Source organism: Saimiri boliviensis, chromosome 8 (assembly GCF_048565385.1).
Source record: "Saimiri boliviensis isolate mSaiBol1 chromosome 8, mSaiBol1.pri, whole genome shotgun sequence".
In the NCBI taxonomy this organism is placed as follows: domain Eukaryota; kingdom Metazoa; phylum Chordata; class Mammalia; order Primates; family Cebidae; genus Saimiri; species Saimiri boliviensis.
In genome coordinates this window covers 17119772-17144252 of record NC_133456.1, presented here as the reverse complement: position 1 = coordinate 17144252, position 24481 = coordinate 17119772, and the positions used below count along the sequence as shown (strand labels likewise).

General features: G+C 45.9%; 1 protein-coding gene across 4 annotated transcripts in view; it reads left to right on the top strand.

Moving 5' to 3' along the window:
* TCAIM (T cell activation inhibitor, mitochondrial) overlaps positions 1-14987 on the top strand; it is a 68136-nt gene extending 53149 nt beyond the window's left edge. For 3 of the 4 annotated variants that reach the window (XM_003926221.4, XM_074404021.1, XM_003926222.4), the window contains 4 exons: positions 199-290; positions 4246-4478; positions 5084-5215; positions 12978-14987. In XM_003926221.4, the coding sequence (XP_003926270.1) occupies positions 199-290; positions 4246-4478; positions 5084-5215; positions 12978-13218 (698 nt within the window). In that variant the 3' untranslated portion in view covers positions 13219-14987. The remainder of the gene's footprint in view (positions 1-198; positions 291-4245; positions 4479-5083; positions 5216-12977) is intronic. The other variant, XM_010336980.3, reaches the window with a different exon arrangement.
* The last annotated feature ends 9494 nt before the right edge of the window (positions 14988-24481 follow it).

Below are 24481 nucleotides of genomic sequence, written 5' to 3'. Positions count from 1 at the left end.
ATTTTAATGGAAAACCAAGTAACTTTATCACGGCTGAACTTTTAAATCTGTTCTTTGAATAAAGCAGTGGCATAAAGTTAGCCTTTAAACTTCTACTGAATTGAATCCTGAGTTTATACACTAAATTTAATTATTTGCACAATGCTGAAAGAATGAAGCTCCTTCACCGTGACCAAAGGTTTTGTGTTTTATCATCAGGGTGTACAATAATATTTACAGACCGTTCAGGCATGAGTGCAATGGGCCATGTGATGCTAGGAACAATGGATGTCCATCATCACTGGACAAAGGTAAGAAAGGGCCTTGAAATTAAAAACTCCTTATCACTCATAGACTTTCATTTCCAACAATGCTATAATGTCAGTGAACTTAAAAAAGATGTTTTTAATCATAGTGTCAGCTGTTTTCAGATTAGATGCTTAAGTATCATGTACTTAAAATACTTAAAAGGAAAGACTGGTATTTAAGGCAGTTTTTATCTGGTAGTGTTGCCTTCTCTTCTGAAGCACAGCCTGAAAGCTTATATTCTGCTGTTTTGTTTTACTTGTTTCTAGCAGATTTATTGAGGTATAACTGACATTTAGTTAACTGCACATGTTTCTTTTGTGTTATTTGGTAAGTTTTGGCATATATGTATGCCCATGAAGACATTATTACAGTTAAGATAACAAACATATCCAACCCTGGTCATATATGTGAGCATATGGCCCTTTGTAAGCTCTCCCTTCCCTCCCACCACCCCACTCTCCAAGCAACCACTGGTCTGTTTTCTGTCACTATGGATTAGTTTTGGAGTTTTATGTAAGTGGAATCATAGGACACGCAAACTTTTGGGTCTGGTTTCTTTCACTCACTTATTTTGAGATTCATCCATGCTGTTGCATGTATTGGGAGTTTATTCCTTTTTATTACTATGTACTATTTTATTGTATAAATATACTACAGTTGTTTCATTCATTCATCTGTTGATGGATATAGGGTTTTAGCACTTTGGGACTATTATAAATAAAGCTGCTATGAACATTTGTGTACAAATATGTGGACATATATTTCCTCTCTCTTGGGTTAATACCTAGAATAGAATGGCTGAATCATATGGTATTTTAACTTTTTAAAAAACTGCCAACACTTACTATGATCATCTTTGTAATTTTATTCAGTCTATTGCAAATTAAACCTACGATGAGATTGTGGTACAATCTCATCGTAGGTTTAATTTGCATTTCTCTAATAATAAATAATAGTGAACATCTTTGCATGTGCTTATTTGCCATCCACCTACCATCTTTAGTGAAATGTCTATTCAAATCTAATCTTTATTTGGTAGAAAATATTAGAAAACCACATATCTGACAAAGACATTATATCTAGAATAAATATATTTTAAAACTCTCAAATCTCAGCAGGAAAAAAAAAATCCAACTGAAAAAGGGCAATCTAAAACTCTCAAAATTTAGCAGTTAAAAATCCAACTAAAAAGGACAACTAAAACAATCCAGCCAAAAAAAGTGACATGAAAAGACATGTCACCAAAGAGAATGTACACATGACATGTAAGCACATAAAAACAGATTTATTAGCCAGGCGCAGTGGCTTACACCTGTAATCCCAGCATCTTCAGAGGCCGAGGCAGGTAAATCAAGAGGTCAGGACATTGAGACCATCCTGACCAATATAGTGAAACCCTGTCACTACTAAAATTAAAAAAAAAAAAAAAAAAAAAAAAAAAAAAAAAAAGCCAGTGTGGTGGTGCACGCCTGTAGTCCCAGCTACTCAAGAGGCTGAGGCAGAATTGCTTGAACCTAGGAGGCGGAGGTTGCAGTGAGCCGAGATCATGCCATTGCACTCCAGCCTGGATAACAAGAGCAAAACTCCATCTCAAAAAAAAAAAAGAGGCTGAGGCAGGGGATTCACTTGAATCCAGGAAGCAGAGGTTGCAGTGAGCCAATATCGCATCACTGCACTCCAGCCTACCAACAGAGCAAGACTCCATCTCGAAAAAACAAACAAACAATTTATCATTAGCCATTAGGGAAATGCAATTTAAAACTATAGTGCATTATCATTACACACTTATCAGGATGGCTAAAATGAAAAGCAGTTGCATGCTGGTGAGAATGCAGAAAAATATGGGTCACTCATACATTGCTGATGGGAATATAAAGTGGTACAGGAATTCTGAAAAAAAGACTATAATGGTTTCTTACAAAACCAAATGTGACCCAGCAGTTTCCCTTGGGCATTTACAGCAGAGAAGTGAAAAATTATGTTCACACAAACACCTGTACATGAATGTTCATGGTAGCCAAAAACTAGGAAAAAAAACAAATGTCCTTCAGTGTGTGAATAGCTAAACAAACTGGTACATCCATTCCATAGGATCCTACTCAGCAATGAAAAGGAATGAGCTATTGATACACACAGCAACTGCATGGATCTCAAGGGCATTGCACTGAGTGAAGAAGTCTCAAAAAGTTACAAACTGTATGATTCTATTTACATAACATCCTTGGAATAATAAAATCATAGAAAAGAATAACAGATTAGTGGTTGCCAGGAGGTAGAGAGCAGGGGAGCAGAGGTGTTAGTGCTATAAAAGGGATCCCTGTAATGGAACTCGTGTGTGTGTTGACTATGGCAGTGTCACAGTCAAAATTATATATTATATATACATAAAATACAGTGAATACCATGTGAAAATTAAATACACACACAAATGCATGCAAGTAAAACTGATGAACTCTGAGTAAGATTAATGAATTGTATCAATGTCAATTTCCTGGTTGTGGTATTATACAATAATTGCATACATCTTATGCAATAATTGTATAATATGTATGGTTGAGTGAAAGTATATGAATCTACAGTTATCTCAAAAAGTTTTTAAAATGTAGTTACCATATGTACATGAGTAAAACCCGTAGAGAGAAAAATTGAAAAATAGGGAGTAAAATTACTTTCCACAAGATGTTAAAAGTAGATTATAAATAATTTGTAGAATTTTTACATAGCTATTCTAAAAGGCCCTGGCTTTTAATAGGAAATCTTAAGTCCTTAGTGGTCCTGCCCTGATCCAGCCTTTACATCCTCCCTCAGCCCTTCTCTTTCACTCACTCGCAGCAGGTCACATGCCAGCCAAACCAAGTTCCTTATTGTTTCCAAACATGGCTGTTCCTTTCTTGGTTCCATATTTGCACATGCTCTTTTTTCTTCCCCCAAAACATCCCCCACATTCATGTGCCATTTCTAAATCCTACTTACTGTTTAAGATTGGTCTAATTAGACTCCCTTAGAAACCTTTGCCTGAACCTCCTCTGTATCCACTCACCCCGTTGTGGCATTTAGTATGCTAAATTTGGATTTTTGTGTCCTTGTACCCCAACTGTGAGTCCCAGCCAAACAGGAACAAACTCTTATATTCTGTACACTTCAAGTGCCCAGCTCAGTGCTTACATACATGGTAGGTGCACAGTCGTATTTATTGCATTTAATTGCATATAGTTGCTTTAAAGTAAATTTTCAAGGAATACACTGAGTTGAAATACATACACTTTATTTCTGAAACCTTTATCATACCATTTAATAATTCTAAACCAATTTAAGATTCTTATCTAAATATTTAAATATTAGTGCCTAGGATTAAGACTTACATTATTTGGAGCATATTGTTATTTTTTTGGAACCTCACAAATTTCCATCTAAAAATCCCAAAGATTTACAATGGCTTCAGTGAACATACGTGTGCATGTGTCTTTATAGTAGAACGATTTATAGTTCTTTGGGCATATACCTAGTAATGGGATTGCTGGGTCAAATGGAATTTCTATTTCTAGATCCTTGAGAAATCGCCAGACTGTCTTCCACAATGGTTGAACTAATTTACACTCCCACCAACTGTGTAAGAGTGTTCCTGTTTCTCCACATCCTCTCCAGCATCTGTTGTCTCCAGATTTTTTAATGATCACCATTCTAACTGGCATGAGCTGATATCTCAGTGTGGTTTTGATTTACATTTCACCTAAAGTAAAATAAATAAATTTTTTAAAAAAGATTTACAGTGGCTTGTTTTGAATATTAATATTTCCAGCATTACATTGTCTTTTTTTTTAATCTCTTACTTGAACTTTCCTTCTATGAAAGTAATTTTCTTGTTAAAATGTCTTAATGCCATTTATTGGAATTCTAAAATCAAATTATTATGGTAACATAAAATTAATTATTTATTTCCTTTTTTTAATACTGTAGCTTTTTGAAAGATTGCCAAGTTATTTTGACCTTCAGAGGAGGCTGATGCTTTTAGAAGACCAAATAAGCTATCTTTTAGGTGGCATACAAGTTGTTTATATTGAAGAATTACAGCCAGTATTGACGCTTGAAGAATATTACTCTCTTCTTGATGTGTTTTATAATAGACTGTTGAAAAATAGAATACTTTTTCACCCTCGAAGTTTGCGTGGTTTACAAATGATCCTTAACAGGTAAATATCTAAGATGAATTATTCGATTCCTTCCCTTAGGTGGGTTGTGTGTGTAAATGCATTAAATTGTTTTGTATTTTGATGTGTAGTTCTTAGGAACTAAAAGAATGCCACTACTTGTGTTAGCAACCCTCTTCTACATGCTAGAAACACCGGCATGGGAGGACTGAAGGATTCAATGTCTAGAACATTCTTTGAATATATTGCTGAATGGATTTACTGGGCAAAGTCAATCCAGTGGAAAACATAAGATTAAGCTAATATTAAATTGGTAGCCAACATTTGTGGTGTGTGTTCTCGGCTGTTTGCCAAGAACTATGCTGGATATTTACATGCATTCTGTCTTTAACTCTCACAACCTCACGGTGCAGCAGGTCACCCCTGGCATGTGATAGATAAGAAAGATCAGAGGGCTTGCAAGTATGTCACAATACTGAAGAAGTGTGTCTTCGGGGGCAGCAAAGCTTTAATCAGTGTTTGCCGTATTTTCGAGGTGGCTTTTCTTGATTTTTATTTTTAATTTTCCCAAAGACTAATAAAAATTCTCCCGGGTAGGGGAGAGGAGAGGGTCAACAGTTTTTCCTTTAATGTATATTTTATTGCAGTGACAGATATGCTCCAAGCTTGCATGAACTCGGGCATTTTAATATTCCAGCACTCTGCGATCCAGCAAATCTCCAGTGGTTTATTCTCACCAAAGCTCAGCAGGCAAGAGAGAACATGAAAAGAAAGGAAGAGTAAGTACTGCCAGTCCTCTGTAAAGTCACTTCATTCAGTCTAACTGACAGATATTTGGAACTCATAAATATGGGACTTGGAAACTGTGTGAAGCTTAGGAAATTGACTAATTTGTAGATATTTCATATTTACATATTCCCTACCTGCAAGAGATTACATGTTTTATAAGTATAATAACCTAAATTATGTTACCACCATGGACCTCAGTTTGAGAAGGACAGCTTCTTAATATAAAAGTCAATTCAGGAACAGAATGAAAAATAAGAATATCAGCAAGGAATTTTCCAGATGGAAAAGGCTGGCAACAAGGAAAAATACTGATTATTACTTCATTAACAGCAATCTTTATTGTTTAAATTTTTTTTAACTATTGATATAAAAAGAACTTTATCTGTATCTTAATTAAGTTGAGAAGAAACCTTAAAGGAAAAAATATCTTAGGCCAGGTGCATTGGCTCACGCCTGTAATCCCAACATTTTAGGAGGCCAAGGTAGGCAGATCACTTGAAGTCAGGAGTTTGAGATCAGCTTGGCCAACACAGTGAAACACCATCTCTACTAAAAATACAAAAAATTATCCAGGTGTTGTGGCAGTCACCTGTAGTCCCAGCTACTCTGGAGGCTGAGACAGGAGAATGGCTTGAACCCAGGAGGCGGAGGTTGCAGCGAGCCGAGATCACACCACTGCACTCTAGCCTGGATCACCGAGCGAGATTCAGTCTCAAAAAAAGAAAAAAAAAGGCTGGGCGCAGTGGCTCACGCCTGTAATCCTGGCACTTTGGGGGGCCAAGGTGGGTGGATTGCCTGAGCTCAGGAGTTTGAGACCAGCCTTGGCAGTACGATGAAACCCTCTCTCTACTAAAATATATTAAAAAAAAAAAAAATAGCCAGGCTGGCAGCATGTGCCTGTAGTCCCAGCTACTTGGGAGGCTGAGGCAGGAGAATTGCTAGAACCCAGGAGGCGGGGAGATTGCAGTGAGCCAAGATCACGCCACTACGCTCCAGCCTGGGCGAAAGAGTTAGACTCCGTCTCTTAAAAAATAATAAATAATAACTAAACCTTTTAACCACTGATATAAAGAAAACTTTATCTGCATTTTAGTTAAGTGGAGAAGAAAACTTAAAGTAAAAAATCATTTTAGGCCAAGCACAGTGGCTCAAGCCTGTAATCTCAGCACTTTGGGAGGCCGAGATGAGAGGATCACTTGAGCCCAGGAGTTCAAGACCAGGCTAGGCAACATGGTGAAACCCTGGACAATATGGTGGAGGGGAAAAATTAGCCAGGCATAGTGGCACATGCCTGTATCCCAGCTAGGTAGGAGGATTGATTGAGCCTAGGTGGTCAAGGCTGCAGCGAGCTGTGATAGCATCCCTGCACTCAAGCCTGGGTGGCATAATAAAATCCTGTCTCAAAAAAATACATGTATCATTTTAGTTCCTAAGCAGTGTTGTTTTATGTTGTTTGTATCTTTGAAGGAGTCCTGTTATAGAGAACAGTTTACTATTTTGTAGGTGGTAAGATATTGCTTGATAATATTTTATGTATCACCTGTGAAGAAATGAGGTCATTTACTTAGCCAGCATTTACTATGACTGTTATGTACCCAAAGCTGAGATCAGTACCTTTGATAGAAAGACTCAGACATGCTCTCTGCCTCCTGGAATTATTTCTAGTAGGAGATGTGAGTGATGTAAGTTTGTCAGTGGTCACGGGAGCACAGTCAAGTGGGAAGAGCTAAAGCTGACACCCTGGGAGCACAGGGGACAAGGGAAGGCAATAGCAGGCAACAGGATGGAAGCTGAAGAGGATGCCATTGCACATGTCCATGGAGGGACGTTTCAAGGAGACAAGAGGACAGGGTTATGGGAACAGGTTTTTTAGCAGGGTGCTGGTGAAAGCAGTTCTTCTGCCTTACTGTTTTTGTGAGGCTCAGTTTCCACAAAGTGTTCATTTAAAAAGCCAGGAATTTTAAATATAGAGAGGCTGGGTGTGGTGGCTCACACCTGTAATCCCAGCACTTTGGAAGGCCGAGGCAGGAGGATCACTTGAGGCCAGGAGTTTGAGACCAGCCTGGCCAACATGCAAAACCCTATCTCCACTAAAAATATAAAACTTAGCTGGGCATGCTGGCACACACCTGTAATCCCAGCTACTCAGGAGGCTGAGGCAGGAGAAACACTTGTCAGGAGGCGGAGGTTGCAATGAGCCGAGATCAGGCCACTGCACTCCAACCTGGGCGACAGAGTGAGACTCCATCTCTGAAAAATAAATAAGTAAGGAGAGAGAAGAGATGGCAACTAACCGTGAAAGCCATCCTTTTAGCACGAGATAGTGGGATAATTTTATGTATAAAATAAATGAAGGAGCAGCATCCCTTTTTTTTCCTTATGGAACTGAGGACAACTCAGTAGGCCAGATCCTATCACACCCTACCTCTTGATTGGTTGTTAGGTATTTGTTACTGCTATTTCTTTTCTAAATTTTACATCTGCTTTAACCCTCGAGGCAATTCTAGCCAACTGTTCATCATTAGGACTGATTATTTTGTTTGCTGTAACCTATCGGCTGCTTTTCCACTTTTTCTCTATGGCCCTTGTATCGCTTTGGAGTAATGCTGTTAGACTGTGAGAAAGGAAAGTGAAAAGAAAGAAAATTCAAATGGGTCAATTTCTGAATGTTCCATCCTGTCAGTTGCTCAGGCGAATAAAAACCCATGAGTCATCTTGATTCATCTCCCATCTCACCCCCAACCCCAGTCCACCTTTCAGAGCACACCTGGAAAAAACTCACCGCTTCTTTCCTTTCCTGCCGTACCTAGTCTGAGCCTCCATCATTTTTTGATGGCCCCTTGTCTGGTCTTCAGGCTTCCACACTCAGCACCTCCTCGATCCGAACTGTTCTCAGAGCAGAAGTGGGAAGCTAGTTGGAGCTGTCACCCCTCTGCCTGGTGCCCACAAGGCCCTCTGCCCACTCCCCTGCTTCTCTCAGCTCAGCTACTGGGACTCGACTCTCACTCATTCTGCTCCAGCCTTTTTACCCTCCTCGAGCACTCTGGGTGTGTATCCACGCCTGGGCCTGTGTGCTTTCCACCAGCCTGGGGCGCTCCTTCCTCAGAAATCTCAGCTTCCTCAGGCCCTGCTCACATTCCGCTTTCTCCGGCCACACAACTTGCAGTGTGGAACCCCTACCCTCTGCTGTACTTTCCTCTCCACCTCAGCTGGCGTGCCTTTCTCTATCCACCTCGGCAAATTTGCTGTTTCCTCCTTAACGTATTCTCTCTCTCTCTCCCGCCCAACAGAAGGTAAACCCACTGAGGGCAGAATTCAATCTATGTTGTGCCCTCCAGTGCCAGGCCCAGCTGGGTTGGGTGCCTGGCGCACAGGGATCCTTCAGCAAATACCCATTGACCTTTCACCTGCTTCCTTAGCCTCTTTCTGGCTCTGGGCCCCAGAGTCCTCATCCCTATATTTAGTGCCCAAGAAGAGGAAGCTCTTACTGGTTCCAGCCTTCCTGCTCAGTCATCACCGTGGTGCCCCTGACTCTGGGCCCAGGAGCCTCTCCTCCGCTTTGGAGGCTCCCCTTCCTTTACTCTGCTGTCCCTGCCTTAGTAAGACACTTTCTTTATATTTGCAGGGTAGTGATGAAGACTAACTTCTCTCCTTTGATGAAGCATGTTCCTAAGAGTGGTTTTCAGATACTTTTTAACTTATAAGGTAGATTCTTAAGTTTCAGTTCATTAAAAAAAGGCAAAAACTGCAATTACTTTTGCATCAACTGGTAAGATTAAAGCTCTCAGCTGTTCTAGTTCAAGAGAAAAGGAACTAGAGGCCACCCATACTCACAGGGTCCTCTGAGTAGCTCTGCAGAACCCTCAGCTTGCTGAACAGTTAAAAAAGGGGGGAAAAAAACCCCACACTATTCTAAGCTAGTATGTACAACCCACATGCCCATCCCAAGACTGTGTGACTTGTAGCTCCTGTCTCTTTGCATTGCCTGGCTGGCATGTGGACAGCGTTTGCTGCCTGTGGAACGCCTAGTCCTTTGGAGGCTGATGATAAGCTAGTTCATAGTTTTTCTGTAGGGCAGTAATAACCCAGGGTAACCTGTGCCTAAGTGTCAACCACCTCTCTCTAGCAGGGACACTCCTTTATGTTTTTATAGTAACCCACTCAGATGTTTCCTTTTACTCTATATCATACATTTCAGATTTTAAAATCACTTCGATAAGTTGGAAACAATCAAAATGTACAGTAATAAAAGAATGTTTAAGTAGTTCTGATACTTGCATGTAATAGAAACAGTGACTGAAGACCAGGCATGGTGGCTCACACCTGTAATCCCAGCACTTTGGGAGACTGAGGCAGGAGGATCACTTGAGCCCTGGAGTTGAAGACCAGCCTGGGCAATATGGTGAGACCTCATCTCTACAAAAAAGTTAAAAATTAGCTGGGTATGGTGTTGTGCACCTGTAGTTTCAGCTACTTGGGAAGCTGAAGCAGAAGGTTTGCTTAAGCCTGGGTGGTCAAGGCTCCAGTGAACCACGGTCACGCCCCTGTACTCCAGCCTGAGCAACAGCAAGGCCCTACCTCAAGGCCAGGCACAGTGACTCACACCTGTAATCCCAGCACTTTGGGAGGCTGAGGTGGGTGGATCACCTGAGGTCAGGAGTTTGAGACCAGCTTGGCCAACATAGTGAAACCCCATCTTTACTAAAAATACACAAATTAGCCTGGCATGGTGGCGGGCACCTGTAGTCACAGCTACTCAGGAGGCTGAGGTAGGAGAATTGCTTGAATCCAGGAGGCGGAGGTTGTAGTGAGCAGAGATCGTGCCACTGCACTCCAACCTGGATGACAGAGTGAGACTCTGTCTCAAAAAGAAAAATGAAAAACAACCATTTAAAAAATGTTCATTTATTCATTCAACTAATATTTAATGAGTACTTACATGCCTACCAAGCACTGTAAAAAGTCACTAGTGCTGATACAGGCAAACAGGACAAATACCCTTGTGGAACTCACATTCTGATGTTAAAGGTAGAATTGTTAAACTTAGTGTTTTAAAATATATATATATATTAGAAAATAGGCTGGGTGCAGTGGCTCACACCTGTAATCTTAGTACTCTGGGAGACTGAGGTTGTTGAGGCCAGGAGGTCAAGACCCACCGGGGCAACAGGGGAAACTCTGTCTCTACAGACAAGTTTAAAATTAGCTAAGTATATTGGTGTGCATCTGTGGTCCTAGCTACTCAGGAAGTTGAGGTGGGAGCTTCGCTTAAGCCTAGGAAGTCAAGGCTGCAATGACTTCACTCCAACCTGGGCAACAGAGTAAGACCCTATCTGTAAAAATAATATAAATAAGTGATAAATACATTTTAATATAACTTTTGTTAAGAGAAAGGAGGTTCATTTCCCCCTAGGAAATGTGTGGCCTATTTTTTAACATTAAAAGAAAACTTCTCACCAAGAGAACAGAAGTTCTGTTCTGGTTCCAGGCCTGTTCCACAATCCCTGTACTCACACAGACACCCGTGTTACAGTGTTTCTCTTGTGTGTTCTCAGCCTGTCTCTTCTCTCTCTCTCTCTCTCAAGTATTAATATAATAAAGCAAAGAAATTATAAGGAAAATAAAAAAATAATTTTTAAAAGTATTTTGGGCTGGGCGTGGTGGCTCAAGCCTGTAATCCCAGCACTTTGGGAGGCCGAGGCGAGTGGATTACGAGGTCAAGAAATCGAGACCATCCTGGTCAACATGGTGAAACCCCGTCTCTACTAAAAATAAAAAAAATTAGCTGGGCATGGTGGCACGTGCCTGTAATCCCAGCTACTCAGGAGGCTAAGGCAGGAGATTTGCCTGAACCCAGGAGGCGGAAGTTGTGGTGAGCCGAGATCGCGCCATTGCACTCCAGCCTGGGTAACAGGAGCGAAACTCCATCTCAAAAAAAAAAAAAAAAAAAACAGTATTTTAAATATTTCCTAAACTAGGCACAGTGGTTGACACCTGTAATCCCAACACTTTGTCGGGGCAAAGGTGGGCAGATCACCTGAGGTCAGGAGTTGAAGACCAGTGTGGCCAACATGGCGAAACCCCATCCCTACTAAAAATACAAAAATATCTGGCATGGTAGTGCATGTATGTAATGCCAGCTACTTGGGAGGCTGAGGCAGGAGACTCGCTTGAATCTGGGAGACAGAGGTTGCAGTGAGCCAAGATCGTGCCCCTGCACTCCAGCCTGGGTGACAGAGTGAGACTCTGTCTCAGGAGAAAAAAAAAAAAAATTAATCTCCTGCAGACTGTAGAGGTAACCAAGGATGAGGAGAGGCTGGTACACATTATTTTCCTTTTGAGAGGACAGCCCCTGGGGAACCTTACCAGGGGCTGCCTTGTCAGGATCAGATGCTTCTCTAAGATTGTACCCCAGAAGAACTGATGAATTCTCCTGATATAAAGCTTGTGACCCATGAGTCTGGGAAACCCAGGGATGAGACTGTAGGCTTCTCCTGAAAGGAATGAGAGTGAGAGTCTTGCCCAGATTTTAAAGATGTACTGTTGGAGAACTATGCAGCAACATGGTCACACTGCAAGGCTTTTCATTTCTAAGCCTAGTTGTTAGTATCTCTTTTCTTGACAAGTGAAAAATCCCTTTACAGAAAAAGTTACTCATCCCCTGCTATTGATAGAAGTTTAGGAGTTCTTCTGTCTAATCCTGGAGAGATTAGAAGCAGGCCTAGCGGGAGCATTTTCAGAACCGTCAGCCCTGACTACTGTCTGCCTTTCTCTAAGCAGCACTGCGTAGGGGAGTAATCTTAGAAAAAAAGCAAACAGCACTTGAGAAGTGAGCGGGGTATTGTTAGAGAAAGGGATTCAGTATTATAGGCCAGGATAACTAACTGCTATGACCATTTCTGTTTTTGACTGTCTAGTTTATGGAAATTTTATAATACCTACTTTTCTATGCAGAGTTTAAGGGTGATTAAATATAAGCTATTTGGACATCTTAAACCAATGAAGTATTTAAAATAGGCTGGTTCAGGGACATGACCATGGCAGTTTTGCTTGACTCACTTTGTTAAATGGACTTGCTGAGTAACTCATGTATTGGTCTAGATGTAGCACATTGAATTCACTTACCAAATCACTGTATCCCTAGGCACTTGCCACCTGTGGGAAAAACTATTTGAGACACTGAGTTCTGCCTAGAGTTGTATACTTTGTAGACCTGAACTGAAGCCCCTGATGGAATAGGAGAGTTGTAACCTCAGGCAGAGGGGAGGGAACAGACAGGGGGCTGGTGAAATAGGAGAGTCAGAGTGAAGAGAACCTGTCCTCCTCAGGATCCTGGTTTGCTGTAATCTGCTGTTTATCTGGGAAATCTTTAGATGGCATTATTGCCTAAGGGTAAAACTTTAGGTGGCTCCTAAAGCTAGAGGTTTTATATTCTTCGTTTTCTGCTTTCTTCAGTCACTAGCAGCTTCTAGGTAAGGCAATATAAGAGCTTTTTAAATTTTATGTTATTTTTAGCCCTTTACTGCTAAAAAGATTAACAAATACTTTTAGAGATCCACATGGCAGTAACCCAAAAGATTTAATGCATGATGGCTTTTGGCATGCCTTCCAAATGTTTAATTTGGCCTTTGTGGATGGCATTTTCAGTGCTGTGAGTGCAGTTATAGCCCCGGTATGTAAGACTATATTTACATTGTGTGTTAATTTATTTGGTTATAGCTTATGGCAATATTTTTATTCTCTATATAATAGGTTAAAGGTTATTGAAAATGAATTGATAGAGGCATCAACAAAGAAATTTTCTCTGGAGAAGTTATATAAAGAGCCCAGCATTTCTAGTATACAAATGGTGGATTGTTGTAAGAGACTTCTAGAACAATCATTGCCTTACCTACATGGGATGCACCTCTGCGTTTCACATTTTTACTCTGTTATGCAAGATGGAGACCTTTGTATTCCTTGGAATTGGAAGAATGGAGAAGCCATTAAGTAACCCAGAAATCTGTTTTATTTTTTTAAGAGATAAGAAAGGGACTTAAATTAAAAATATTTAAATCCACAATTTGATATAACAGTATTATTTACATATTAAAAGAACAAAGTTTCTAACTGCTGCTTTAAAAGTAGACTTTTAAAATAAATTAATTTCTGCTAGGAAATGTATTTTAAAAAGGTTTTATAATCCAGGCTTGGTGGTTCATGCCTGTGGTCCCAGCTACTTAGGGAGGCTAAGATAGGAGGATCACTTGAGCCCAGGATGCTAAGGCTACAGTGAGCCACTGCCCTCCAGCCTGAGCAACAGAGCAAGACCCTGTCTCAAAAAATAATAATAATAATTTTAAATAAATAATAAAAATATTTTATATTCCAGTCTTAACGATGTTGATTGGCAAGGCTAGATAAAAAGATGTTAGAATGAAATAACATATTTTTAGTGATAGGTAAATGAAAGATTCTACAGTAGTCATATATTTTTATATGAATGAATGTTGGGTTGGGGCTGGACAGGTATATGTGTATAAATACAAACAGGTCTCATAGTCAGAGTATAGCTCTGAAATAATAGAACTCATGTCTACAATTCAACATGCATCTGTATAGTTACATCTCATGTATATATACACACACATATATTTTGCAGCCAGTAATTGACAGTTAATGTCCAAAACAGGTGATTGATAGGTAGCAAAAAGTAGATAACCACAAATTTTGCCAAGAGAAAGACTAGAAGGACTAAAAGCAGTTGAATATATGGTACTGACACTGTCATAAGCAATCTGATAACCAGTTTATTAAAACATCTTCAGTGACAGAGAATTTAATTTTAAACCTGTAATTTCTCCTATCCATTAAAATATTTCAACTGTTGGTAGTATGAAACCAGTGGGAAATGTTTTTGAATCATTTAATGAGGTGACTTATTTGTTTCATGGCCAACACCATCCAGGAAAATTCTTGCTTGTTTCCCAAAGAGCTCTAGGAAATAGAATCAGGTATAAAATGGTTCACACCCTCCAGGATTTCTTGTCACCCTTCTCAGCCACGATCTTACTGTTCTTACTGATGTTTGAAATCCTTTCATTGGCCCCAGCATGGTTAAAGCCCCTCAGAGTCACCTTCCATTCATAGCAATGCAATTTAACCCCAAGTGGTTGATGGTGACTCTGGCATGGCCGAGAGACCTGATCTCTGGATTCAGTGTTTTTAGCTCAGATTTACCCTAAGATTCCTTTGGGCAATATCTGTAACCAATCCAAAACCTCTTCAGATCATTTCGGAAGAGGACAAGGCGAATCCTGGTTTGGAACACCATTTTTGGGCTCTTGCTGCTGAATGAATCAGAAAGGAATTTTTTTCTAAAGAGCATTAGAAAGTAAAGGAGATGTTAAAATCAGTTCTTGAAGTATGTTTTATATTTGTCTAAAACACTGATTATTTTAAAAGTTTACATTAAAATGTGTATTCAAAAGAAGCACTGATTTGTAATTATTATAGTTTGTGCGTATCATCCCTTGTAACCATGCATAACAACTATACTTCAATTTTGTTTTCTAGTGTAACAAATGTCTCCTGTAAAGATTTTCCAGAGCCAAATAATGATAGTGAAAAATTCCTTAAATGTTATGTAAGAAAATGTATTGGAAAATCAGGTTTGTGTTATAGCATTTCTAAAATATACTAATATAGAATCCTCAGTAATATGTTTTGAATTGGATTTTGTCTCAGAACTAATTGTTACATAATAAATAATACCTACATCAACCAGATAATTTTTTTCTTGTTACCCAACTATTAGTAGTTTTAGAAGTATTCCAGTATAACAGGAAATTCGAAGAAATTGGTCCTTGCATATGCCTATTTGACTTCCTCTCCCACTCTAACGTGAAAGAGAAAATTCTGTCCCCCACTGAAAGCTGGCACAGGAGCAGACCCCTCTTACTGTTTCTACAAAGCCTCAGGTGAGAAGTGGTCTCCAAAGGGGCCTGAGCTCCAGCTCAGGGCTCGACCTGTCCCAAGGAAGAAACAGGCCTGCCCTCCCCTGCCCAGGCTATCCTGGCAGGAAGGCGTATGTGTCCCCGGGACAGGTTCTTCCCAGGCCCTGCTTCCTCCTTCTCTTAAAGGACTCCACCTCCAGGCAGCCTCCCTGAGCTAATGAGAGGGTGTTGGGCTTTCAGAAGTGGGCAGGTGGGACAAGAGGGACCAGAGGTATCTCCAAGACCAGCTCACCTTTGGCATCTCCAGGGAGTAAGTGTACATCCCAGACAGAGGTCCCTGGAGCTAACCCCTCCAGCTCAGGTCACTGTCCCAGCAACCTGATGCCCCTGCGTCCCCTTACTAACTTGGCCTCTTTCATGGAGCCTGCTGCCCCACCCCCAGCTTCCCTGGAGAATTCTGCCCAGGCTTCCCTGGAGTAAACCAAGCAGATCAAATGAGTCCCATGGAGACTGATGGGCCCCAAGGCTGCAGGCTCCTCTGTAGGGAACCATGATCCTGGCAGCTTCCCACCCACAGGCCAGGAGCCACAGAGGCATCCAGTGAGGCCTGGCAACTGCCTAACCATGAAGTGCCCACCCTGTTCCAAGACCACGCCCCCTACCTGTGCCACCTGGCCAAAGACCCCAATAGTGGGCCCTCTGACATGGCAGGGTTACAACAGGTTCCAACCCGTGGTTAAAACATGACCCTGATATGGAGTCCCAGTGGCTGCAGATGCTGAGTGGCCCTGGGTGCAAGGCCCACCCCTCACTTGGCCTCAGTCTTCCCACCTATAAAAGGAGGCACCAAGGCATGTTCTTGGAGGTTCTTGCCACCCTGAGCAAGTCTGTCCCAGGAAGCCAGACTGCTCACATGAGTAGTCCTCGGCCCCAGCCTGGGTACCCCTTATTCCATAGCAGTTGGGCAAGCACAAGAAAAAAGAAATGGAGCAGCCAGTGCCCCAGGCAGATGAGACCTGCATAGGTGCTGTGGGACCCTACTTTCCCCAAGTCTCAGCTACTACAAGCTGGTTCTCTTGGCTGCTAAAAACCCTTCCCTCAGGCCAGGCGCAGTGGGCCACACCTGTAATCCCAACTACTTGGGAGGAGAGAATCACTTGAACCCAGGAGGCAGATGTTGCAGTGAGATCATGCCATTGCACTCCAGCCTGGGCAACACAGCGGGACTCCATCTCAAAAACAAAACAAAAAACATTTTCCTCATGGGGAACTGTTATGGAGCATTTTAGGGATGTTTTTCCCTAAGCTGACAGATATTACATATGGGAGGACTGAGGCCCAAACTAGGGAAGAGAACTTGTCCAAGGCCCTCTGCCAGCTGCAGGCAGGAGAGGTGAGATTAGAATCCTGGTGTCCCAGGGACTGGACGGATCTGAGCAGGCAGAAGCACCCCCAGCTCTGGCAAGCCCACTATGAGGTCAGCACCAAGGAAAGAGTCACCACCACGCAGGCCCTCAGAGCAGCACTGCTCCATCTGGGAGAAAGGCAGGATCACAGCAGAGACATACAGGGACCTTAGATGACCCCTGGGTTGCCAGGCATGTCAGGTCTGGCAGGATAGGAATGAACAGAACAGCAGCGGGAGGGCTCAACTTGCTCCCACAGAACTGCTGTGCAGATTGGGTCAGGGCAGCACCCTGCAGCTCTGCTCCCACTGTTCCCCTGGGAATCCTGGCAGGCCTTGCCCCTCACACCTCCCACCAGCTAATCTGCTCAGGAAGCCTCATTCTCCCTCTGCTCCAGCCAGGGCACGGGCACACTGGGACCACAAAGGTGCCTAGGAGTGTCATTCTCAGAGCAACGTTTGCACACCTCTGCCCCAAAGTGCCCACCATCAGCCTGAGCAACATAGTGAGACCCATCTTTATTAAAAATAAGAAAAATTAGCCAGGCATGGTGACACATGCCTGTAATCCCAGCTACTAGGGAGGCTGAGGCAGGAGGATCACTTGAGCCAGGATGTCCAGGCTGCAGTGAGCTGTGATTGTGCCACTGTATTCCAGCCTGCGTGACAGAGTGAGACCCTGTCTCAAAAAAAAGTCCTCATTTGGGAGAAAATGGCTCAGCATAGGGTGCTGCTCAAACTGAAAGGGCAGTCAGATTTTCACCCTTATAATCCTCAGGAGGGGGAAGTGGTTGGTATTTCTTACTTTCTCATTTGTCACTAGCATGGGCACTGGCCTAGAACTGTTCACAGCCTGCATGAGCCAGAGACTTGTAGGTCAGCAGGACAGCAGACACGCCTCAGGAGGGGCAGTGTGATTGGGAGGCAGGGATAATCTGTGTAGGTACCAGCCCTGGTGCCTCACTTTTATCCCCACCCAGAAGTGCAGGATTTTTTGTTGTTGTTTTGTTTTGAGATGAGATCTCCTGTCACCCAGGCTGGAGTGCAGTGGTGCAATCTCACCTCCCTGCAACCTCTGCCTCCAGGGCTCAAGCAATCCTCCCACCTCAGCCACCTGAGTGCTACAGGCACAGGTGGGCAACACTTGTGGCCTGGCTGCTGAAATGAGGGTGTCTGTGGCACATGAGCTCTGCTGTGAAATCGAGGGAGATGATGTGCATACGTGTGGAATGGAGCCAGTGGCCATTAGGAACTGAGCCCTGCAGTTCTCACCCTAGTGGCCCACTGTCCCTAGAATGACCCTAGAGTACTCTGCTCTGGGTGTGTCTCCCAGTCCCTTCCCAGTCAGAAGCAGTGCACAGTCACACTCTCCAGCCCACAGATTGATGTCTGGCTCCACATGGTTCGAGGCACAGCTTATCTGGCCACCCCCTCATCTCCCATTTCATGCAACATTGGGGCAACACCCATGTCCCATCCTGAGGCTGCCTCACCTGGCCCCTCCCCAATGTGGGCCTGGAACAGGAGATGGCATAGGCACTGGGCACAGGGAGGAGCTGCCCCTGCCAGCTAGTCTCCTTGGTTGGAGAAGCAGGTAGCCCCCCCCATTTATGAGGGTCAGGGCAAGACCCACTCATTCTGCCCAGATGGCAGGGGACCTTGAGGGCTGGGCTCCAGACACCTTGCCTCCCACGCTGAGCCCACAGAGCCTCTCAGCAGCACAGGGAGGGATGAGCAATGGCCCTCTTGGCCAGGTGGTCTCAGCACCGCAGGGCTGCGTACAGCAAGCCCCCAGCCCTAGGAATCTGTTTCCCTCCTCAGCCAGGGTTGGGCTCCCCTTATGTACTCCTTTTTCCATGGAGTCTTTGCTGCAGCCTCCAGGGTGGACACAGAACAGGGACTACCCACCCATCCCCATCTTCAGCTTCACTTGCCAGGAAGTGAAGAAGCCAGGCCCCAAATCAAGGCCTACTGGCTTCAGAACTCGATGCTGTGCTCAGTAATGACTGCACACGCAGCACAGCCCAGGCAGGGAGGTCACCACAGGATGGAGGCCACATGTTCAGGGAAACCACGCAGAGGGCCCTGTGTACCAGACCAGCAAGGCGACGTCACACATGTGACAGGGACTGGATGGAGCCAGGGTTGTGTGTACTTCCCATGTCCCTCAAACCCAGGGCCAAGGGTTATTATAAGAGGAGCCAGCCAGGGCCATCTGGTGTGTCCCAGCCCAGGGCCCTCCCCACTGCCTGATCTGTAGGGCCAGCCCATCCAGGTCTGGCGCTCACTGGGGACCTCTGTCCCAAGCCCTCACCTGGGTTGGCTGGAACCCTCTGTTCTGACCAGAACCACTTCCTTGAGGAAAGGTGAGCTCCGCAATGGGACGGCAGAGAAGTTGGATGTCCATGAAGCCATCTTCCCCCTAACAGCCCAAGGTTAGAATGTCCCTCATCCTGAATGGTTGGCCAGCTGCCCCAATATTGGCTTAAGCCAAAGCAGGCAAGGCAGTGGTAAGACAGAAAGAATTTTCTGGCTATCAGAGGCCTCACCAGAGTTAGAATATGGATAATTCCATCACTTGGGAAGTGAATAAGTCACCATAGTACGTCTCAGGGCCTCGACGACCACCAAGCTGAGCACATGAGGATGTCTCTGGCCTTATTTCTCACACACTCAGTGTGCCTGAGAGCTGTGACAGGTCCCGAGGGCCACTTGCCTTTGTTCATGAGGTTGGTATCCGAGTAACCCGGGTTTATGGGTTCCCCTCCCCTCACCCCAGGCTCCCATCTGTGTAGGTCACCGTTGGGGACACACAGGCCCAGGGAGCATGGTTCAGCATCAGGCCATCACTAAAGCAACCTCTAGCCCACAGGGACCTGGCACAGAGCAGGAACAGGGGCCCTGGAGATCAAAGGGGAGTCACTCCCTCTGGAGGGCCTTAACATCCTTTGTCGAGGGTCCTCTAAATGTCTTCTCTTGGCTTGGCGCAGCAGGCAATGGAAGCCACACAGGGGAAGGGTCATGGGAGGGTCATGGGCACCTTCAGTTTCTAGCAGACCACCAGGAAGTAAGCTTCCCTGCCATGCTGAGTTTATTTTCCTGGGGAGCAAGACCCAGTTCCAAGCTGAGGGTGCTTGCGTTTGGTTCCTGGCCCACTGTTCCAGGGCCCCTCTCTGACCACCATTAGGCACCCGAACACCAGCTTCCTAGCAAAGCCCCCACCCACAGCAAAGATCACTCCAAGGCCTGTGGTCTTGCAGTAGGCTACAGGTGTTTGGAGGACCAGGACTAGATCAAGTTCTAACCACACCAATATTTTCCTCCACCAGAGCCCCAGTGTCAAAGGAGCTGCCAGAAGGCCTGTTCAAGGAAAGGGTAGTGACAGAAGCCAAGGAGACTCTCCCCAGCCCTCTGCATCCTGCTTCTTGCCCAGCACTCCAGGCCTCCATATCAGCCCTGCCCCAGCGTCCCGTCCTCTCTCCCCCACTCTATCTACCTGTGCAATGGTTGTCCCTGCAGATATCTACACCATCTCAGCCCCAGACCACAGAGCGCTCCCCTGCTCACCCTTCACACCTTCAGAACTGCATTCCCTGCTCAAAGACCCTCTGTGGCTCCCCAGGACAGAAGAAACAGTCGCAGCTCCTCAATGGGTCTCTTAAAGCCCTCCCACTCCCACCTCACATCTTCCTGCCTATATCTGCAGCTGGGCCTGCTGGGCCAGCCAGCACTCTGACCTGCTCTGTTTCAGTTTCCGGCCTCCATAGCTTTGCTCAGGCTATTCCTGCCTTCCAGGATGCCCTTCCCATGCCTCAGGAGCCAGTGGCTCCTCCTGTGCCCCACCTCGGCCCTCAGAGCCAGGCACACAAACTCTGCAACTGCATTGCATGGAGCTCCGACCCAAGGGGACTTGTCTTTGGCTCCAAGCCTGCAAAGGAGAGCAAGAGGGAGTATTTCACAGGATAAGCCACGTGAGTGGCTGGGGGAGAGGCGCGGAGCTGGGAAAGAGCAGATGTGTGAGCAGTCTTTGAGTCAGAAGGCACTAGAGATGGTGAGGGAGCAGATAGTGTGGCCAGGGGCAGAGGACTGGGTCTCTCCCTGAAAGCCCCATCCTTTAGCCACACCTGAAAACACATACTCAGCAGCTGTGGGGTGGGGGGACAGCACCTGGCTGCCCTTGGATGGGAGGGTGCTTAGCTCAGGCCACCCCCAGCCCTGGTAGGAGTGTGTGATCTGTAGGACCTGTGGCCATCTGCAGCCTGGGAGGCCCTAGCAGGGCTTGCCCAAGCTCTGTTTGCACGTCTGCAGTGATGGAGAGCTTGCTCACTTAACAGGCAGCTCACAAGGTGGGGTGGAGCTCTGAACAAACAAAACCTCTTCCAAATGGAACTGAAATATGCTCCTGGGGCTCCCCACTGAGCCCCCACCAGCCCCATGGTCCCTGCGGGGTAGCCCCTGCCGGACCCCGTGTCTCCTCCTCCAGACCTGGCAGCCTCAGGACACTCAGTTCTTCCCCAGGAATCACCTCCTTAGGGCACAACCCTCAGATGACCTTGATATGGTCTGGCTGTGTCCCCAACCAAATCTCATCTTGAATGAACTCCCATAATCCCCATGTGTTGTGAGAGGGGCCAGGTGGGAAAGAATTGCCTCACGGGAGCAGTTTCCCCCATACTGCTCTGTGGTAGTGAGTAAGTCTCACAAGATCTGATGTTTTTATAAAGGTAGTGAGTAAGTCTCACAAGATCTGAGCCCTTTTCACTTGGCTCTCTTTCTCTCTTTGCCTGCCACCATGTAAGGCATGCCTTTTCCCTTCCGCCATGATTGTGAGGCCTCCCCAGCCACGTGGAACTGAGTCCAATAAACGTCCTTCTCTTTATAAATTACCTAATCTTGGATATGTCTTTATCAGCAGCATGAAAATGGACTAATACAGACCTAGAACCCCCTCACCCTTCCCTCATCTCTGCCCCAAACAGGACGCCACCCCCTAACACGAATTCTGCCTGGGAGACATGAAAACCTGAGATTTGGGCTTTACTCAAAACATTACCCTATCAGAGCCACAATGCAGCAAGTTTAGCTCACCTGAGTGGGGCCTCAAAACAAACCCCCAGAAAGAAGGCTGCTGAATGTGTGGCCTGGGCACCCTCCCTGCCCAGGCCTGACAGCTTTTGTCTCTATGGTCTATGATCCCCAAGGACACTTCCCAAGATCCCCTCCAATTCCCACTCCTCTTACCACTGGGGACAGAATGTGCATTCCATGACCAAGTAGCCCCTTTCTTCACAGTTGTGTGACTAAAGGGTCTCTCCACTCTGACCCTCAGTCTCCTCATCTTTCAGAAAGTGGAAGAATAAGATCACTCACAGATCCCTACTCATCTCACTTCCATCTCCCCTACCCTCTCTCTGCCACACACACACACACATATCCTACCCTGGGGTGAAGTTACGATTTTATTTTATTTTATTTTATTTTATTTATTTATTTATTTATTTATTTATTTATTTTGAGACGGAGTTTCGCTCTTGTTACCAAGGCTGGAGTGCAATGGCGCGATCTCGGCTCACCGCGACCTCCGCCTCCTGGGTTCAGGCAATTCTCCTGCCTCAGCTTCCTGAGTAGCTGGGATTACAGGCACGTGCCACCATGCCCAGCTAATTTTTTGTATTTTTAGTAGAGATGGGGTTTCACCATGTTGACCAGGATGGTCTCAATCTCTTGACCTCGTGATCCACCTGCCTCGGCCTCCCAAAGTGCTGGGATTACAGGCTTGAGCCACCACGCCCAGCCTGCTAATTTATTTTTGTATTTTGTAGAGACAAGGTCTCCCCATGTTGGCCAGGCTGTTTTTGAACTCCTGACCTCAGGTGATCCACCCACCTCAGCCTCCCAAAGTGCTAGGATTACAGGCGTGAGCCACCGCGCCCAGCTGTTACGATTTTATTAACTGCAAGGCCCTTGTCATCCAACACCGCACCAAGCCCACGTGAGAGGGGCCACTCCCACTGCCAGTTGCCTTTCCAGATTAGAGACGCTGAGAGCTCAAACTGATAACTGTCTTAGAAATGGGTGGAAACTGCTGCCCAGTTATTTTCATATATCCTCTGTCAGGAGAAGGGCCCCTGCCAGGCCCCAGGGCAGAGTACCGAGCCATGCTGTCTCAAAAGGGCTCTGGGTGGCTCGTGCAGGGGATTTGTTGCCCTGGGGACTCTGCTAGTGTACACTGAGCCCTGATCCCCACCTCAGGGTGAACTCAGATTCCTGCGGCAGGCCGGGCTTGTATCTCTCTGGGCGCCTCTATGACACTTGCTGGGGCTCTAGAATTGGAGGCCCTGGTCTCAGTCACTTGCCCAAGAGACCCACAGCCCCTGCCCTGGCAACCTTTCCCTCCAAGGCCCAGGGTCCAGATGACCTTGCAGGCTCCGACCCTCCCTCTGCCTTCCAGCCTGGCCTGCTCTCCATTGTTTGCTGGCTGTGTTGCCATGCACAGATGGATGTCCTGGAGCACCACCAGCAGTGACACCAAGGACTTCATTAAGGTCGCTCTACAAGGGGCACAGGGAGTGCACACCAGTCCTCCCACTCCCCTGTGGAGCTGATGGGCAGGGCCTCTGCCACCCTCAGAAGCAGCCAGGCTCAGGACAGCTGACCCCAGCCTGTGCCTGACCTCCATGCCATCTCTTGTTCCCAGTGTTTTGTCACAAACTGTAGGTTGCAGGCTTGACAGACTGGCTCGCTCACTCCCATACTGTGCAGGGAGGGAGAATGAGGCCAAGATAGGTAGAATCCTGTTGCAGTCACAGGACATAGTGGCCGACTTGAGACTGGACCCCAGGCCTGTGCACCCAGCTCAGAGAACTCTCAGAAGGGTCAGGTTCCTCCATGGGCCCATTTCCTGGAATAACTTGGAAGCCCTAGTCAGAAAGAGACACAGAGCCACCCTAACCTTTGACCTCTGACCTGCCCCACCTAGGATGAAGGGCCCTGGAGGCCTGGGTCCGACCAAGAATCAGATGAGACCTGGGAGGCACCTAGGTGTGATGATTCCAGGTCTGGGCTGGTACAGCCTGCTGAGGGGCAGGGGAGGTGTTTCTCCACCAGGACTCCGTGGTTAGACACCCATGAGCCGGGAGCACCAGGGTCTCCTCTTTTGGGTAGCTCTGCTCTTCCTTGCCCTTGGAAGTCCACTTCCTTGACACCCAGCACCTCAAGCTCCATGTGACTGGGCACAGTGTCCCACTGGCAAAGCCGAGAACGTGCTGCGAGTCCGGCTAAGGCGCCGAGGTGCCGGCCAGGCTGCGCTTCAGCTTCTGAGCTGATGTTGCTCTGCGTGCGCCACTCCTCTCTGGTGTTCCTGGGGTACTCATAGTCCATCCTGATGACACATGTCACCTGGAGCTGCTCTGGTACAACTTGGAGCCACCTGGCACCTGTTCAGGGACACCAGTAACTTCTCCAGCAGCTCCTCCTCAAACCAGGTCACTCCGTGTGCCCAGGCCAAGCCTGTCCTTCCTCCAGGACACATTCCTGCACCCCTGGGGCTTCCTGCAGCTCTCAGCCAGCCTGATCCAGAGGGCCAGGTCTGTGAGGGGGCCACTTCCCACATTGCCTGAGTCACTCCATGCCTGGAGGGCCGAGAGGCAGTGCCCAGAGAAAGCACAGAGCTGGGTGACTCTGCCGAAAAGGGTGGTGTCCCCTGCTGGCTTCCTCCAGCCTCAGGCTACCTCAGAAGGGAGCTCCATGCAGGACCCCAGCTCCTCCCTGCCCTGAGAGCTGTCCCCAAGCCTGGGGACCCTAGGCCTGCAGATCCCAGTCATCCTGGCTTGTTTCCATCCCCACCCAAGGAGGTCCTCAGGCGCTGGCTGGAAACTAAGCATATTGCTTTGACACCAACGTCAGAAGCCCAAAGA